The following is a 19,316-nucleotide window of genomic DNA, read 5'->3' as shown; positions in this document are numbered from 1 at the left end:
TAACATTGTTTAACCTAGCATTATCCAAAGTAACCTCATCATAGATCCTTTTTTCACATAACACCTTTTAAAATACCAAGCTAAAACAAATAAAATATGAAGGAACTAGTTTAAAGAAAACTCTTTGGAAAACATGGGCTTTGAAGAGCTGATAAATTATTCACCAGAATGTTAATAGTCCATCTGTCTATCTACCTATCTATCTATTTACCAAAAATACATACCATCTTTATAAAAATAGCTATTTACAAAAGGAAAAATTCCAGATGTACAAATAATAATGAATGTTATATGTTGAGGACCTACTCTGTGTCATGCTAAGGGCTTTATATATTCTGAAAATGAGGATGAAATGACATGAGAAGAAATCGAGCCTCAGAGATCACATGACTTGCCTATGCTCATGCAGCTAGTAAGTGGCCAAGCCCCAATTTGAACTGTAGGTCAGTCCAAATGTCCAATATGTCAGCTCTTTTCACTACAATAGATTGTGTCTCTTCCACAAGATATTCTTCCTTGAAGGTCTCACTTGAGCAGTCAGCCAGTCTGCCAACCCCAGGAGACACCCCTCTGGTTGCCCATGTACCTCATTCAAACCTCAGTGTGAAGTATGAGAAAGTAAAGTACTGGGCAAGGTACCTGAAATGTAGTAGATTGAATACAGCAATTCCTGTAATTATTGTCTTTTGAATGGTTTTAACATAAAGAACTTACCTACTTTCTTGGGCTCCTAAGCTGTGTTACACAACTTTAAATTGACGGAAATTAAGGCTTTAATATTAATGAAATATATGATATTTATATACTTGATTTGGGAAAAAATAAGATGATGGTATAGAATACTTACTTCAAATTTCACAGAGTAAGTGTAGGTTACATTCAACTTATCTGTATATTCTCCAGGAATTTCCATAGGGGGTCCATTACAAGTTAGGTGGTTTTCATCTGAATGTTTATAGCTAATAAAAGAGTGGGAAAAAAGGAAGGGAAAGGAATTTTTATACCAAACTGACATCGTAAATTTCTGATTCATGGCTCTTCAGGCACGTTAACAATAGCAGGCTGAAAAAAAAATAGGCCTTTCATTATATTCTGCATTTAAAACTCTTTACGATTTAAAATATTTTTGTTTCTAAATGTCCCTAACACGCAAATAAGACTCAATATACTGCCCAAAACACAATACTTAAGAACCTTCTCTTTGCCTGTGGATAGATTTTTTTTAAATCCTTCTATTAGCAAATGGCTTTATTTTTCATCTTGTATTGCATCCCCCCTTCTACATACTAAAAAAGAAAACTATCTTGTAACCTTAGCTATAGAGTTAGAAAATCAAATAGATGATGCAGAAATCATATTTATAAGCACCCAGAGATTTGACGGTCTACTGTGTGCAAAATGCCATGCTTAACGATGAAAGGTACTGAGTATATAATCTATGTGAACCTTTTGTGTTTGAAAAAGGGAATGATTACTAAAACCAGAAGATGGAAAACAAAAACTAGAGAAGTTTGAAACTAGACAGGACTGGTGAAGCTAGCAGGACTGGTGAATGCCTGGTCAGAAATAGAGACTCTTCTGTCACTCAAAAAGTAAAAGAGGAATAAAGGGTGATAGAAAATCAAAAGGAGAAACCATGATGCTTCCATTTTGAATTATTTACTCAACATACAGTTTACCCCTTGGCTTCTGTCTAAAGAATAATATGTAATCCTTATGGGATTGTTATCTGTACGCGTATATGCACAATAAAACCGCTCGCCCACGATTGCGAAGGTTATTGGTGTGTGCCTCTTTTTATTCATTCCTGTAACCCTACTGTCTGGTACATAATGTGCCCTTATATTATACGTGTTTGTAGGATGAATGCATTCTACTTAAAGCCAAAATACAATTTAAAGCAGCTATGAATTAGAGAAATAATAATTGTTAAGGCTATAGATCAAAACTTAACATTAAAGAGAAAAATTAAATTACTGCATGATAGTGCATATCAAGGTTCACTGTTTAAGTATGGGTCCTGAACCCAGTACAGGAAAGATCTGCATTTCATATGAGAGAGACTATGCAGCAAAAATTGTGTTAAGATCTCTAATTCAAGGTAGAAGCCCTATTTTAAACCACTGGCCTTATATATCGGTTGTATAAGGCCTTACAGGCCATTTTCAGAACTTTGACTTTTACTCTAAGATGGGAAGTCACTGGAAGGCTCTGAGCAGAGGATTGACACGAGCTGAAATTTAAAAAGGAATGCTCTGAATGCTGTATTGAGAACAGACTGTGAGAAGACAAGGCTGGCAGCAAGGAGACCAACTAGGTTTTTGCAACAATCCATGTGAGATATAACCATGTCTTGGACCAGCTGATAGTGGTGGAGGTGATGAGAAGTGGTGAATTCTGAATATATTTTAAAAATAGAGCCACATGGGAAATTCACTGGCTGTCCAGTGGTTAAGACACAGGGCTTTCACTGCTGTGGACCCGGGTTCGATCCCTGGTCAGGGAACGAAGATCCTGCAAGCCGCGCGATGCAGCCAAAAAAAAAATTAGAGCCTATGATCTGCCAAAGGGTTGGACTAGATATAGGATATAAGTGAAGAATGATAAAGAGGAATCAAGGGTGATGCCATGGTTTGGGGGCCTGAGCAACTAGAAGGATGTAGTTGCCATTTACTGAGATGCAGAAGACAACAGGAGAAGCAGATTTGGAGGGAAGATTAGAAGTTCTTTTGGGAACATGTTAAGTTGGAAATGCCTACTAGACATCCAAGTGGACGGGTCAAGTAAACAGCCAGATATACAAGTCTAGAGACCTAAGCGTCATTGCGGTATCTGATGCGATGAGACAGGGTAAGATCGCCAAGGTGTGAGTATAAATAAAGAAGAGGCAAAGCTCAAAGACTGAGTCCTGGGGCCCTCCGACATTAAGGGGTTGGAGAAATGAGGGAATTCCCTGGTTGTCCAGCGGTTAGGACTCCATGCCCTCACTGCCAAGGGCCCGGGTTCAGTCCCTGGTCGGGGAACTAAAATCCCACAAACTGCGTGGTGAGGCCAAAAATGAAAAAAAAGAAAAAAAAAATAGATTGGAGAAATGAAAAGACTGAAGAGCAACCAGTGAGACAGGAGAAAACCGGAAAGTGGTAACCCAAAAGCCAAATGCAGCAGGTGTTTTAAGGAAAAAGAGATGATCAGTTATAGCAACCATCAGGGAAATTAACAAGGTACAGAACCTGAAAGAAAACACAAGACTCTAGACCCAGAAAACCATTAGGCCTAACTCACGTCTATGACCTTGAGCAGATTGCCTAATTCTGAAAAAGATGAATTTTAACACAGTCATTCTCAGGGGGCCCAAATAAATGAGCTTTACTGTGATTAGATAAAAGTTTTACTGCATGCATACATAAGCTATTACTATGGGCAGCGTAGAAATAAATACAGCTCTAGAAAGTGATTTTCTTGGCTTTTTTACTCTATCCAAGCCTGAGAATATGAGATGTGATTATAAGCATTAAATGTGATTTTCATATAGCTGATGAGATTAGCTTCCTGCATCATACTTTGTATGTTTACTACCTTTCTACCCAAATGACTTTCAACATGAGTAGCCATCCTGAGTCAGACCTCACAGCCCATCAACCTAAAATTCTGTTCCGAGATATAAGAAGTGACAGACACAAAGAAGCATGGGCGGTTGCTCTTGACAATGGTTAGTATTCCCTGGCCTCTCTTAGTAGCTCTATTTACCCCGTTATTCATAAATATGTCCTGATCCTTTTAACCCTTCTTTTATTTCCTGTCTGCAACACCTTATGAAATAAATCTTCAAAAATTTTTAACATAGCCACTAATTTAAAAAGAATATCTTTTTACTAAGATAAGTCAGAGTTGGAAAGTACCAGTGTTCTTCATCTTTTGGGGTCTGTTTATCTAATGAAATGTATGGACACTTTTGCCCAGAAACATACACATCAATAAAAATTGGGAACAGATACAGATAGTTTATAAACATGTAAAATGATGCTAAATATCACTCATAATAAACAAATAAAAATTTTAAATATTAAAAAAATAAAATAAAATAAAAATTGGGTTTGATGCATCAGTATCTATATTAAAAACTCCTAATTCAGCCCTCTCCTATTGCAGATGAGGAAATTTAAACCTATGAGAGATCAAGTTAACCTACCCATGGTCAAAAGCGTGGCACAGTACATTCTCTAACTATTCTTTCCCTTTGGCCATCAGCTGTGACAGATGGAACAACCTTGGCTAAAGTAAAACAGGTCAGTAGGCTTAAAAACAATGAAGTCTGATTCATCTCGATGAACTTAAGGTTGACTTCCAAAATGGAACCAGCAGAGATGAGACAAAAATCCAAATTTCCAAATTCCTTGTTCTGTGTTCAGAAAACCATACCACACTTACCTCCTTTAATATACTTCACGTAAGTTTCAAAGGATCACTTTTCCCATCCTAATATTTCAGGTTTTATAATATTTTGCCCATATGGATCATGATTTGATACACTGTATGATATATTCCCCCTCTATCCCTTTTAATTGAAGAGTACTATTCTTATCCTACAGTTTCAAAGAATCTTAAAGTTGGAACATTAAAGGTCACCTGTCTAGTCTCTTACCCAATACAGAATTGCCCTTTACAATTCATTAAGCACTCACTTACTAGGGACCAGACACTCACTTACTAGGGACCAGGCATTAAGCACTCACTTACTAGGGACCACTCACTTACTAGGGACCAGACACTATGCTGGGTGCCTAACTATGAAATCTCAAAGAGCTGGGTCATCTAGGCTCTTCCTACAAATGTGTAGGCATTAACTACTCACTAATTCTTGAGGTTGCTTATTCAAATGTTAGAGAGCTCTAATTGCTAGCAGATTCTTCCTTATACCCAGCTGATACCTGCCTAATAGACTCCACTGGTACTAGAATTGTCCTCTGAAGAAACACAAATCTTAATCTAATCTCTTTGTCATATGGCAGCAACTAAAGAAGAGAGTTAGGATACCCTCAATAAGTCAATTCTCTTCCAGGTCTGCCAGTTCTTCCTCACATTACATGTTATTCAGATGCTTACCATAGGTTAAATGGAATAAAATTGCCTATTTGATTTTTCTTTTTTCTTTTTTTAATTTTTGGCTGCGTTGGGTCTTCAGTGCTGCGTGCGGGCTTTCTTTAGTTATGGCGAGCGGGGGCTACTCTTGTTGTGGAGCATGGGCTTCTCATTGCGGTGGTTTCTCTCATTGTGGAGCACAGGCTCTAGGTGCATGGGCTTCAGTAGTTGCAGCATGTGGGCTCAGTAGTTGCGGCACTCGGGCCCTAGAGCACGCAGGCTTCAGTAGTTGTGGCACGTGGGCTCAGTAGTTGTGGCGCACGGGCTCAGTTGCTCCACAGCATGTGGGATCTTCCCGGACCAGGGATGGAACCCGTGTCCCTGCATTGGCAGGTGGATTCTTAACCACTGCACCACTAGGGAAGTCCCTGCCTATTTGATTTTTCAAACTTTATGTCTAAGGTTATATCACACATGTATCCTAAAAATAAAAATTCTGGTGAGATCTTCTACATTTTGAATTAATTTTTAAATTAATGGAACTAATTAAAAAGAGATTCTGTAATTACCTTTTGGGATCAAGTCTAGCAGTAACCAATCTTACAATACCCCAATTTGTTTCACTTTCCCCGTGATATGTAATGGTAATATCAACGTGGTTGAAGAGGTAGAAAGTATTACTTTTGTTGAATTCAGACTGCAGAAAGATAAAGAAATTTGAAAGAAGTTTGAACTTTTCCTGCAAACTAAAAAATGTAAAATCTAATCACGGAATGAAAATGGGATATATTACTTCTAAAAAATCGAGCTATAAATTAAGCATACTGAAGTGTAAATGTGTTTTTATAAGATAAAAACTGCAGCCCTGAGCATCTGGCCTAAAATTAAGATGTTAGTTAATTCTACAGTTTTAAATAGTTGTTACAAAGGAATAATATTGCAAATGTAAAATTCACAAATGCATGCGTCGCTGGATTTTTAACCACACAAAACTATGAAGTAATACAAATAAACTAATAAAATGTTATCAGTACTTAAAGTTTAAGCCTATCAAGAGTTTGGGCTTTATTTATGGTAAAAGTAATGAAGCAAGAAAAAATAGAAGGAAGCTGTGTTTCAGAATGTTAACTGTGGCGCCTCTGGGTAGTGAGATTATAGGCAATAATTTTTCCTCTACTTCTTTAGATTTTTCTGTACTTACCAAATTTTGTATAATGAGGGTATATCTACATTTATAATCAGAAGCATCAAACAGATAAAAACGGAGTGAAACTCTCTCTACCAGCCAAGTATTCATTAGTTCACTCCCTAGTTGCCACAACTATATCTGAAGATAATTATCTTCAATCAATTCTTCTTAAACTTGAAAGTTTATACAAATTGCCCAGGGATCTTGTTAAAATGCAGATTCTGACTCACTGGGCCTAGGGTGAAGCCTGAGATTCTGTATGTCTAACAAGCTCCCAGGTGGTGCTGATGCTCCTGGTCCTGGAACACACTTTGAGAACCAGTGGTTAAGGGAGAGTAAGGGACTATTTTTCCATAAGGATTTGGGGGGCAGTTTTTGTATAAGAGTTGTGATGGGTTGGACTGTGTCCCCCCCGAAAAGACAGGCTTAAGTCCTAACCCACTGTACCTGTGAATGTGACCTTATTTGGAAATAGGGTCTCTGTAAGACAAAATCAAGTTAAGATGAATGAGGCCATTCGAGTGGGCTCTAATCCAATATAACCAGAGTCTTCATAAAAAGAGGAAAAGGCCATGTAGAGAGAGAAACACACAGGCAGAAGGCCATGTAAAGACAGAGGAGGAGACTGGAGGGATGCAGCCACAAGCCAAGGACTGCTGGCCTTCACTAGAATTTAGGAGAGAGGCATGGAACAGATTCTCCCTCAGAGCCCTCAGAAGGAACCAGCAGTGCTGCTGACACCTTCATCTCGGACTTCTAGTCTCCAAAACTCTGAGACAATAAATTTTTGTTGTTTTAAGAAACCCATTTTGTGGTACTTTGTTACAGCAGCCCTAGCAAACTAAGACAAGGGTTAACGATATGAACTTTGCAATCGGACAGCCATTTACTAGCTATATGATCACAGACAAGTCATTTAACCTCTTTGAGTCTCAGTTTCCCCTTTTTAAAATTGGGGACAATAATAGGATTGCCCATAAGATTGTTGAGAGGATTAAACAGAATAATGTATGTAAAGTACTTAGTGCAGTGCTTGGCATAGAAAGCCTAAATATTAGCTATTATGACATAGATTTGCAGGCTGGATTCACATCATCAAAGTGGCCCCAGAAAGTTCAAGTTATGAATTTGCTTTAAGGTGGTCCCAGACTGGTATTTCCCAAAGACTCCTTGTGGAAGTAAAGGAAAATCCTCTCTGGAGGAAAATACTTTGACCCTTGGACTCAAAGAAACTCCACAAACAATCTTCGAGAACAATAAGTATGTAGTCCAGAAAATGAAGCATACAAGAAAAAGGAATTATGAGCAAGAATCAGCAGAAACAAACTTGTAAAGAGTTCAGATCCAGAAATGATCACAAGCAGATTTAAAACTAACCAAATTTAATATATTTTAAAGACATCAAATACAAGTGTGAAAGCATGTGCATGAAATAGAAAAGTACAAAATAATGACCTAGCAGATCTGAAGAACAAAACTTGTAGAAATGAGAAGATGATTACTGAAATTTTCTTCTCTTAAGAAAAGGAACAAGTGAAAAGAGAATTTATAGACTAGAAGATAGACCAGAAGAACATAGCACAGGAAAAAAATGGAAAATACAGAAGGGAAGTTAACAGACATGGAGGAGGGGCTTTCCTGGTGGCACAGTGGTTAGGAATCTGCCTGCCAATGCAGGGGACACGGGTTCGAGCCCTGGTCCGGGAAGATCCCACATGCCGCAGAGCAACTAAGCCCATGTGCCACAACTACTGAGGCTGCGCTCTAGAGCCCGCGAGCCACAACTACTGAAGCCCGCGGGCCTAGAGCCTGTGCTCCGCAACAAGAGAAGCCACCGCAGTGAGAAGCCCACACACCGCAAGGAAGAGCAGCCCCCGCTCAAAGCAACTAGAGAAAGCCCACGCACAGCAACGAAGACCCAACACAGCCAAAAATAAATAAATAAAATTATTTAAAAATTTTATTTATTAAATAAATTTATTAAATAAAAAATTTATTAAAATAAATAAATTTATTTTATAAATAAAATAAATTTATTTTTAAAAAAAGCAAAAGAGAGACACGGAGGAGAAAATAACATTTAACATAGCTTTAATTAGAGTCTGAAAAGGAAAGAAGAAAATATCTCACCATGGCTGAGAATTACAGAGCTGATAAAAGGCACCAATCCAGGAAACTTAAGGAATTACAAACAGGATTAAAAACAAAGCAAAACAGGGACTTCCCTGGTGGCGCAGTGGTTGAGAATCCACCTGCCAATGCAGGGGACACGGGTTTGAGCCCTGGTCCAGGAAGATCCCACATGCCATGGAGCAACTAAGCCCGTGCACCACAACTACTGAGACTGTGCTCTAGAGCCCATAAGCCACAACTACTGAGCCCATGTGCCACAACTACTGAAGCCCACGCGCCTAGAGCCCATGCTCCACAACAAGAGAAGCCACCGCAGTGAGAAGCCCGCGCACCACAACGAAGAGTAGCCCCCGCTCACCACAACTAGAGAAAAGCCCGCACGCAGCAATGAAGACCCAATGCAGCCAAAAATTAATTAATTTTTTTTAAAAAAAGCAAAACAAAAATCCATAACCAGACACATAATCATGAAACTGCATAACACCCTCTAAAGAAAGAAGTGATTGGGAGTTCCCTGGTGGCCTACTGGTTAGGATTCTGGGCTTTCACTGCCTCGGCCAGAGTTCAACCCCTGGTCGGGGAACTGAGATCCCACAAGCTGTGTGGCACAGACAAAACAAAAAAAAAACAGTGACTAATAAGTAGGTATAAATGAAAGGACTATAACAGAAATACAAACCTTAAATATTAGAAGAATTACAACAATAAAAATGTATACCACATAAAGACTTTTCAAATAAATATTATATTTCATAGAATCTAAAATGCCACCACTTGTAAAACATCGTTACGGGCTTCCCTGGTGGCACAGTGGTTAGGAATCTGCCTGCCAGTGCAGGGGACACAGGTTCCAGCCCTGATCCAGGAAAATCCCACATGCTGCGGAGCAACTAAGCCCATGTGCCACAACTACTGAGCCTGTGCTCTAGAGCCCGCGAGCCACAACTACTGAGCCCACATGCCACAACTACTGAAGCCCGCACGCCTAGAGCCCGTGCTCCGCAACAGGAGAAGCCACCGCAATGAGAAGCCCACGCACTACAACGAAGAGTAGCCCCTGCTCACCACAACTAGAGAAAGCCCGCGCGCAGCAAGGAAGACCCAATGTAGCCAAAAATAAATAAATTAAATAAATAAAATTTTTTTAAATTTTTAAAAAAATCATTATTTTATGTGCTGCTAAAAAAAGACACTGTCAATTAACCTTTAACATGCCATCAACTGGAAGACATCTTGATTTCATAAATGTTAAAATATGGGGAAACATGAGTCTTAGAATCAATAAAATGTGAAATATCAAAATAGTAAAGAAAATGTAATAAAACAGAACTGAAAGCAAATGTCATATCAATACATGTAAATGGGCTTAACTCACCTATTAAGAGAAAAAGATTTTTCAGAAGATACCACAAAGCAAAACTCAACAACATGTTGTATAAAAGAGACACATCTAAAAGAGATTCTGAAAAGTTAAAAATGAAAGGATAGGCAAAGTTACACAAAGCAAACGTATGCAAAAAGAAAGCAAGAGAGCTGGACTTCCTCCTCCAGACATGATTGAATAACACGAGACTAGATTTACTCTTTCACTTTAAACAACTTTTTCAAATGGGTAAAATATACGAAACAACAGTTTTCAGACCTTGGACAACAAAGAACATTAAAAGAGTGATCACCCAGAGAAGGGGAAGCCTCACGCTTCCTTCCCAGAGAGGATTTCCAGGTTGTGGTGCAGGGAAAGGGTACCCAAGCAGAGCCCTGCAATCTCTTCCAGTTGAGAAGACAAAGTTCAAAGTCCAGAGAGGCCAAGAGGGCTAGATTTGGTGGGGCAGATTACCAGAGAGAGGAGAGCCGCACAGAGATTTCTGGAGATATGCAAGGGGTCTCTTTCATCAGAGTATTGATCAGTACATGCATGTAAGGTGTGCCAGTTATTGATTTACTGCCTCTCATCCCCAAATTCATGTTCTTTGACCTCTGTGAAAATTATCTGGGCCCTTTCAATATTTTAAATAGTTCTCCTTCGCAACCTGACACTGAATGAAGCTTTGTCAGTAGAGGGCGCTGGATAGACACTGCAAGAGAAAAGGGTTTTGTTTCCTGGTTGATGAATGCTCACTCCGCATGCTCCTGTTTCTTCAGCCTCAGCAACCTCTAAGGAATTAATGGATCCACTTATCATAGTAAAAGAGAGAAACAAAAGACATCAGGTGGAGGGGGATGAATAGGCAGAGTACAGAAGATTTTTAGGGCAGTGAAACTACTCTGTATGATATTATAACAATGAATACATGTCATCATACATTTGTCCAAACCCATAAAATGTACAATACCAAGAGTGAACCCTAATGTAAACTATGGACTTTGGGTGATAATGGTGTATCAATGAAGATTCATCAATTGTAACAAATGTGCCACATTCTGGTGATATCATGTGCCTCCTGATGAAAGAACACATCACTACTTTATCTTGCCAAAGAGATCAAACCTGAATCTAATCAAGCCGCTGGATCCATCTACCAATTTGAAGGAATCAGGGACAGAGGAAAATGCACCATTGTTTGGATGAATAATACAGGAATGGACAAATGGATAGAAAGGTGATAAATCAAACACAGAATATGCTAATTATAGAATCTACGTGCTGGGTTTATGAGTGTCCACTATATAATTCATTCAACTGTTTGTGCATTTGAAAATGCTCACAAAAAACATTGAAAAAAGATACATAAAATGATCAAGTCTAAACTATAGCGTCTAGGGATATAGACTTGGGTGACAAAACCATAAAAGAAACTCAAGGAAATGATTAGGGTAAAAGTTAGGACAGTGGTTATTTTAGGGGAAGGAAGAGTGTTGTAACTGGGTAGGGACACATGGATACCTTCTGGGGTGGCTGGCCAAATTCTATTTCTTGATCTGGCTGGGGTTTACAGAGGTGTTCCCCTTATAACAATTCATTACACTTTATATTTGTTCTGTATGGTTTTCTGTATCTGCATTTTACAACAAAAAGGTTTTTTTAAAAGTCCATATCCTTTGACCCAGCAATTACACTTATATGAATTTATCCTAAGGTCATAATTAGAAAAGACTACACAGAGGTTTGCACAATAATAACTATCATTTATTGAGTGCCTACTATGTGTCAGACACTGCTCCAAGAACTTTACAAGTCTTATCCTATTTATCCTCACAACAATCCTATGTGGTATATACTATCCTTATTCCCATTTTACAGATGAGACTCAGAGAGGTAAAAGAATGTTCACTGCAGCATCATTAATAACAAAAATTGAAAACAGCTAATCATGATGGAATGGATAAAAAATTATGATCCATCCATACAATGGAATATTATGAAACTATTAAAAAGTATAATCATTTTCTCGTTCTTGTATTCCCTCTCTCTGTACATATGTGTGTGTATATATACATAATATACAAAATGAACATGGAAAGAAGTCCATTATAAACTTCTAAGTAAAGACAAAGAAGCAGATTACAAAAATATATATATTACAATCTCACTTAGATTAAGAAATTATGTATACATAAAAAGAATCTATTAAAATTGAGGAGGATTATATGAAGACTGTCACTTCATACTCTTTATACCTCTGTGTTGTATGAGGGTTTTACAAACATGTATTACTTTTTTTTTCCTTTTTTTTTGGCTGCAACACGCGGCATGAGGGGATCCTAGTTCCCCGACCAGGGATGGAACCCGGGCCCCCTGCAGTGGAAGCTCAGAGCCCCAACCAGTGGACCACCAGGGAAGTCACCAAACAGGTATTACTTTTGTAATCATCGTGGTGGTGTTTGTACAGTGCTAGTGTACTTAATGAATTTAAAACTTTCTATTGATAAGACAACCATATTTGCCACTTTGATTCTAAATATCTAATTCAGCAGTTCTCAAACTTTTTTAGTCTCAGGACTCCTACTCTTAAAAATTATGAAAAACCCTAAAGAGTTTCTGTTTATGAGGGTTATATCTACCCATAGTGAACAAATTAGAACTTAAAATGAGAAAATTTTAAAACGCAAGTGTACAGAATCACACATTCCATTAGCCTTTAGAGTGATGACATCATCACACTTCACATAGCTTCTGGAAAATTCCACTGTACACTCATGAAAGAGTGAGAGTAAAGAAGGCAAAAAACATCTTAATAGTATTATGGAAATAGTTTTCACCTGGAAGACTCCCTGAAAAGTTCTCAGAGAGTCCCAGACCTCACTTTGAGAATAAGTGATATAATTATTCCTGCAAAAAAGATCAATTACACTATAAACACTATAAACAACTTTTCTGAAACTTCCCTACAGCTTTAAGTTTGCAATGGAAGGAAGTCTGCATGTAAAGGGGGGAAGGAGGAGGACATCAACATCTACCCAAAATAAATATCCTTAGGGACTTCCCTGGCAGTCCAGTGGTTAGGACTCCATGCTTCCACCGCAGTGGGCATGGGTTCAATCCCTGGTTGGGGAACTGACATCCCACATGCGGTGCAGTGCGGCCAAAAAAAAAAAAAATTCCTTAAAATAAAAATGAATGAGAAAATTCTCAAGAAAGCGTTCCTCTATATATAAAAGGGATGACAAAAGACAACTGCTGGTTTCACTTAACCTTCATAATCTTAGGGTGGCAACCCACAAATGTTGATAAAAGTTACTGCTACTCTGGCCAACTGGGGCTCTTTCATCCTATTGGCCCATTTATTCTTCCCAGACCTTCAAAGATGTGGTCTTTAAATGGTTCCAAAGAACCATTCCAGGGAATTCCTTGGCAGTCCAGTGGTTAGGACTCTGTGCTTTCACTGCCGAGGGCCCGGGTTCAATCCCCGGTCAGGGAACTAAGATCCCGCAAGCCGGGAAGTGCGGCCAAAAAAAAAAAAAATTTCCATATAGACTTCCATGTAGAGTATCAAACACAGACTATATTAATGCAAATTTCTCCTGCTCATTAACTCCTGCCTTCTGTCACTTTTCCCTTACTTTAAAAGAATTATCAATTAAGCAGTTGTTTGCTGCTTTTCCTCCCACATTCCCTATGTGAATGTTTCCCACTGTGAGAAATACATATCACTGGGGATATATGAAATAATTTTAGGTACTAGGTGAAAAAACAGTCTGTACTCTACTTTTTAATCTAGTTACTTGAAAATAGATGAATAAAATATATAAGTAGTACACTAAGCCTGTAATTTCTGTAATTTCCTTTTAAATAAATTTAAGTTAAATTATGGATAAATAGGGAGTTCCCCGGTGGCTTAGTGGTTAGGATTCTGGGCTTTCCCTGTCAGGGCCCAGTTTCAATCCCTGGTCAGGGAACTGAGATCCCACAAGCCGTGCAGCACAGCCAAAAAAAATAAATGATGGATAAATAATAATACAGGTGCCTCAGATGTGGCAAAAATCACCAAGGTGGTGCATGAATGACTGAAATTCAAGAAGCAATGCCCTTTTCTCTGGAAAGAAACAATGAAGGGTACCACCAATTAGACACCAGAACAGAAACCTGGCAGGCATCCTCTGCTCCTCTCTCTCCCTTCCCCTTCATCCCCACTGCTGATCCACATCGAGTCTCCCCCTTCATCCCCATTGCTGATACATGTCAAGTCTCCACATGTAACACAGATTATAAGCAATGCTGCCCTGGTTGAGCCCTTCCATGCCCATTCAGCCTCCACAGCAGCCCCAAGACACTTCTATTACCCTAGGGCCCAGTAGAAAACCGTTTGAAAACCACAAGACAGATTTCAAAAACAGTGTGATTGGGACTTCTAAGATAAAAAGATCTGAGTTACCATTGCAACAAAAAGAAAAAAATACCTAGGAACAAATCTACCTAAGAAGACAAAAGACCTGTATGCAGAAAACTATAAGATACTAATGAAAGAAATCAAAGACAACACAAACAGATGGGGAGATATACCATGTTCTTGGATTGGAAGAATCAATATTGTGAAAATGATTCTACTACCCAAAGCAATCTACAGATTCAATGCAATCCCTAACAAATTATCAACGGCAATTTTCACAGAATTAGAACAAAAAATTTTATAACTTGTATGGAAACACAAAAGACCCCAAACAGCCAAAGTAATCTTGAGAAAGAAAAACGGAGCAGGAGGAATCAGGTTCCCTGACTTCAGACTATACTACAAAGCTACAATAATCAAGACAGTATGGTATTGGCACAAAAACAGAAATATAGATCAATGGAACAGGATAGAAAGCCCAGAGATAAACCCATACACCTATGGTCACCTAATCTATGACAGAGGAGGCAAGAATATACAATGGAGAAAAGATAGTCTCTTCAATAAGTAGCACTGGGAAAACTGGACAGCTACATGTAAATGAATAACATTAGAACACTCCCTAACACCATACACAAAAACAAACTCAAAATGGATTAAAGACCTAAATGTAGGGACTCCCCTGGTGGTCCAGTGGTAAAGAATCTGCCTTACAATGCAGGGGACATGGGTTCAATCCCTGGTCGGGGAACTAAGATCCCACGTGCCGCAGGGAAACTAATCCCTCGAGCCAAAACTACTGAGCTCATGCACCTCAACTAGAGAGCCCATGTGCCACAAACTACAGAGCCCATGTGCCCTGGAGCCCATGCACCACAGCTAGAGAAGAGAAAACCCACATGCCACAACTAGAGAGAAGCCTGCACGCCACAACGAAAGATCCCACATGCCCACCATGAAGATCCCTCATGCCACAACTAACACACGGCACAGCCAAAAAATAAAATTAATTAATTAATTAAATGTTAAAAAAAAAAAAAGACCTAAATGTAAGACCGGACACTATAAAACTCTTAGAGGAAAACATAGGAAGAACACTCTGACATAAATCACAGCAAGATCTTTTCTGACCCACCTCCTATAGTAATGAGAATAAAAACAAAAATAAACAAATGGGACCTAATGAAACTTAAAAGCTTTTGCACAGCAAAGGAAACCATAAATAAGACGAAAAGACAACCCTCAGAATGGGAGAAAATATGTGCAAATGAAGCAACTGACAAAGGATTAATCTCCAAAATATATAAACAGCTCATGCAGCTCAATATCAAAAAATCAAACAACTCAATCCACAAATGGGCAGAAGACCTAAGTAGACATTTCTCCAAAGAAGACATACAGATGGCCAAGACGCACATGAAAAGATGCTCAACATCACTAATTATTAGAGAGATGCAAAACAAAACTACAATGAGGTATCACCTCACACCAGTCAGAATGGCCATCATCAAAAAAATCTACAAACAATAAATGCTGGAGAGGGTGTAGAGAAAAGGGAACCCTCTTGCACAGTTGGCAGGAATGTAAATTGATACAGCCACTATACTATGGAAAAGAGTATAGAGGTTCCTTAAAGAACTAAAAATAGAACTACCATATGACCCAGCAATCCCACTACTGGGCGTATTCAAAAAGACATATGCACCCCAATGTTCACTGCAGCACTATTTACAATAGACAGGACATGGAAGCAACCTAAATGCTCACTGACAGATGAATGGATAAAGAAAATGTGGTACATATATACAATGGAATATTACTCAGCCATAAAAAAGAAACAAAACTGAGTTATTTGTAGTGAGATGGATGGACCTAGAGTCTGTCATACAGAGTGAAGTAAGTCAGAAAGAGAAAAACAAATATCGTATATTAACGCATATATGTGGAATCTAGAAAAATGGTACAGATGAACCTATTTGTAAAGCAGAAATAAAGACACAAACTTAGAGAACAAACAAACGTATGGATGCCAAGGGGGAAAGGGGGCAGTGGAATGAATTGGGAGACAGGGATTGACATATATACACTATTGATACTGTGTATAAAATAGATACCTAATGAGAACCTACTGTATAGCACCTCACTGAGGTGCCTTCTCTTGCTGCAGAGCACAGGCTCTAAGAGCACGGGCTTCAGTAGTTGTGGCTCGCGGGCTATAGAGCGCAGGCTCAGTAGTTGTGGCGCACGGGCCCAGCTGCTCCGTGGCATGTGGGATCCTCCCAGACCAGGGCTCAAACCCAAGTCGCCTGCATTGGCAGGTGGATTCTTAACCATTGCACCACCAGGGAAGCCCGGTTTATCAATTTTATCTTCTCAAAGAACCATCTTTTAGTTTCATTGATCTTTGCTATTGTTTCCTTCATTTCTGTTTTCATTTATTTCTGATCTGATCTTTATGATTTCTTTCCTTCTGCTAACTTTGGGGTTTTTTGGTTCTTCTTTCTCTAATTGCTTTAGGTGTAAGGTTATATTGTTGATCTGAGATGTTTCTTGTTTCTTGAAGTAGGATTTTATTGCTATAAACTTCCCTCTTAGAACTGCTATTGTTGCATCCCATAGGTTTTGGGTCATTGTGTTTTCATTGTCATTTGTTTCTAGGTATTTTTTGATTTCCTCTTTGATTTCTTCAGTGATCTCTTGGTTATTTAGTAGTGTATTGTTTAGCCTCCATGTGTTTGTATTTTTTACAGTTTTTTTCGTGTAATTGATATCTAGTCTCATAGTGTTGTGATCAGAAAAGATACTTGATATGATTTCAGTTTTCTTAAATTTACCAAGGTTTGATTTGTGTCCCAAGATATGATCTATCCTGAAGAATGTTCCATGAGCACTTCAGAAGAAAGTGCATTGTGTTGTTTTTGGATGGAATGTCCTATAAATATCAATGAAGTCCATCTTGTTTAATGTGTCATTTAAAGCTTGTGTTTCCTGGAGACCTTCAAGATGGTGGAGGAGTGAGACGTGGAGATCGCCTTCCTCCCCACAAATACATCAGAAATACATCTACATGTGGAACAACTCCTACAGAACACCTACTGAATGCTGGCAGAAGACCTCAGACTTCCCAAAAGGCAAGAATACCTGGCCATGTCGCTGACAGAGTCTTGGTGCTCCAGTCGGGTGTCAGGCCTATGCCTCTGAGGTGGGAGAGCCGAGTTCAGGACACTGGTCCACCAAAGACCTCCCGGTTCCATGTAATATTAAACGGCGAAAGCGCTCCAAGAGATCTCCATTACAATGCTAAGACCCAGCTCCACCCAACAACCAGCAAACTACAGTGCTGGACACCCTATGCCAAACAACTAGCAAGACAGGAACACAACCCCACCCATTAGCAGAGAGGCTGTCTAAAATCATACTAAGTTCACAGACACCCCCAAAACACACCACTGGACACATTCCTGCACACCGGAAAGACAAGATCCAGCCTCATCCTCCAGAACACAGGCACCAGTCCCCTCCACCAGGAAGCCTACACTACTCAATTCTCATATCAGACAAAATAGACTTTAAAATAAAGACTATTACAAGAGACAAAGAAGGACAGCTTTTTCTTTTGATTTTCATTTGCTGTATCATAAGATTTTACACAAACTTTTACAGGTTTCTGTCTTGTTAAAAGAAAACTATTAAGAAAGAAAATTAAAAATATTAAGAGATTTGACTAAATTGTATAAATCAAATGTCACAAAACAAGCACTTTATCTTACAAATAAAACTTTTCTTCAGAGACTTCAGTATGCCATCATTCTCAGCACTATCTCCTCTACATTTCAGTTCATACCTAAAATGATTACAGTAGACACACACACACACACACACACTGCTTTCACCACTAAACAGAAGAATTTGCCTTCTTCAGTATTATAAAAGGTGGGGTATAAAATCCATTGTAGCGGGAATTCCCTGGCAGTCCAGCGGTTAGTACTTCATGCTTCCACCGCAGGGGACGCAGGTTCTACCCCTGGTTGGGGAACTAAGATCCCACAAGCCGCGCAGTGCAGCCAATAAATAAATAAATACAATCCACTGTAGCTTTCTAAAAACTACCTTGATCTACAACCCTTCACTTAAAACTGATAATAAAATTGGTTATAGTGATGGTTACACAACTCCATGAGTATACTAAAAAGCATTGAATTGGACACGTATGAGTGGGTGAATTATTTGGTATGTGAATGAGCTCTCAATAAAGCTGTTACCAAAAAAGTGATAATAAAATATTTGATACTTTTAATATGAAACCTCTTATTTACAAAGTCTAGCTACAGGAGATTATCAAGATGAAGTGCCAATGTGGTTCATCAGAAAACAATAAGCAAGAATAAACAATGAAAATTTAACACTTCATATCCTGAAATCATACAAATATTAACCCTAAAATTCCTTATTGGCAACTGAACTAAACTGTCATGTTTCTTCCGTCCAAAGCACAGCATTTCTTGAAAAGGCGCACATTTCTCTTAGGACAATGGTACTCCACAGGGGAATTGTGTGCAACTTTAATCATCGATAAGCGAATGCCTGACACACAGACCAACGGAACACATCAATAGAGAACCCAGAAATAGACCTACACAACTAGGCCCAAGTGATTTTTTCACAAAGGTGCAAAAGCAAGTAAGGGGAGGAAGAACTGAAATTGCTGAAAAGGTCTTTCCAGCAAATGGTACTGAAGGAATTGCACACCTATAGGCAAAAAAAAAAAAGAATTTCAACCCAGACCTCACACCTTATACAAAAAATAACTCGAAATGGATCAGACTTAAATATATAAAGTCAAATTATAAGACTTTTAGAAGAAAGTCTTCAGGACCTAAGGCTATGCAAAGTCTTCTTAGACTTGACACCAGAAGCATGATGCATAAAAGGAAAACTTGATTACTGGACCACATAAAATTTAAAACATTTGCTTTGTGAAAGACCCTATAAAGAAGACGAAAACACAAGCCACAGACTGGGAGAAACTATTTGCAAACTACTGTTGCAATAAAGGAATCATAACTATTGATATAATATACAAAGAATTCTGAAAACTAAACAGAAAAAGAACAGTAAATGGGCAGCATGAGGGAGCCTTGTGCTGA

At 38.7% G+C, this 19,316-nt stretch overlaps 1 protein-coding gene across 1 annotated transcript in view; it reads right to left on the bottom strand.

The window, feature by feature from the left end:
- LOC133081912 (transmembrane 9 superfamily member 2-like) overlaps window positions 1-19,316 on the bottom strand; it is a 111,350-nt gene that overhangs the window by 76,116 nt on the left and 15,918 nt on the right. The window contains 5 exon segments of the mRNA XM_061178226.1: window positions 848-959; window positions 5,649-5,776; window positions 13,920-14,011; window positions 17,779-17,828; window positions 17,830-17,855. Of these exon segments, the coding sequence (XP_061034209.1) occupies window positions 848-959; window positions 5,649-5,776; window positions 13,920-14,011; window positions 17,779-17,828; window positions 17,830-17,855 (408 nt within the window).

Source organism: Eubalaena glacialis, chromosome X (assembly GCF_028564815.1).
Source record: "Eubalaena glacialis isolate mEubGla1 chromosome X, mEubGla1.1.hap2.+ XY, whole genome shotgun sequence".
Taxonomy (NCBI): domain Eukaryota; kingdom Metazoa; phylum Chordata; class Mammalia; order Artiodactyla; family Balaenidae; genus Eubalaena; species Eubalaena glacialis.
The sequence above is the reverse complement of the archived record's forward strand: the minus strand, read 5'-3'. Positions and strand labels throughout refer to the sequence as shown.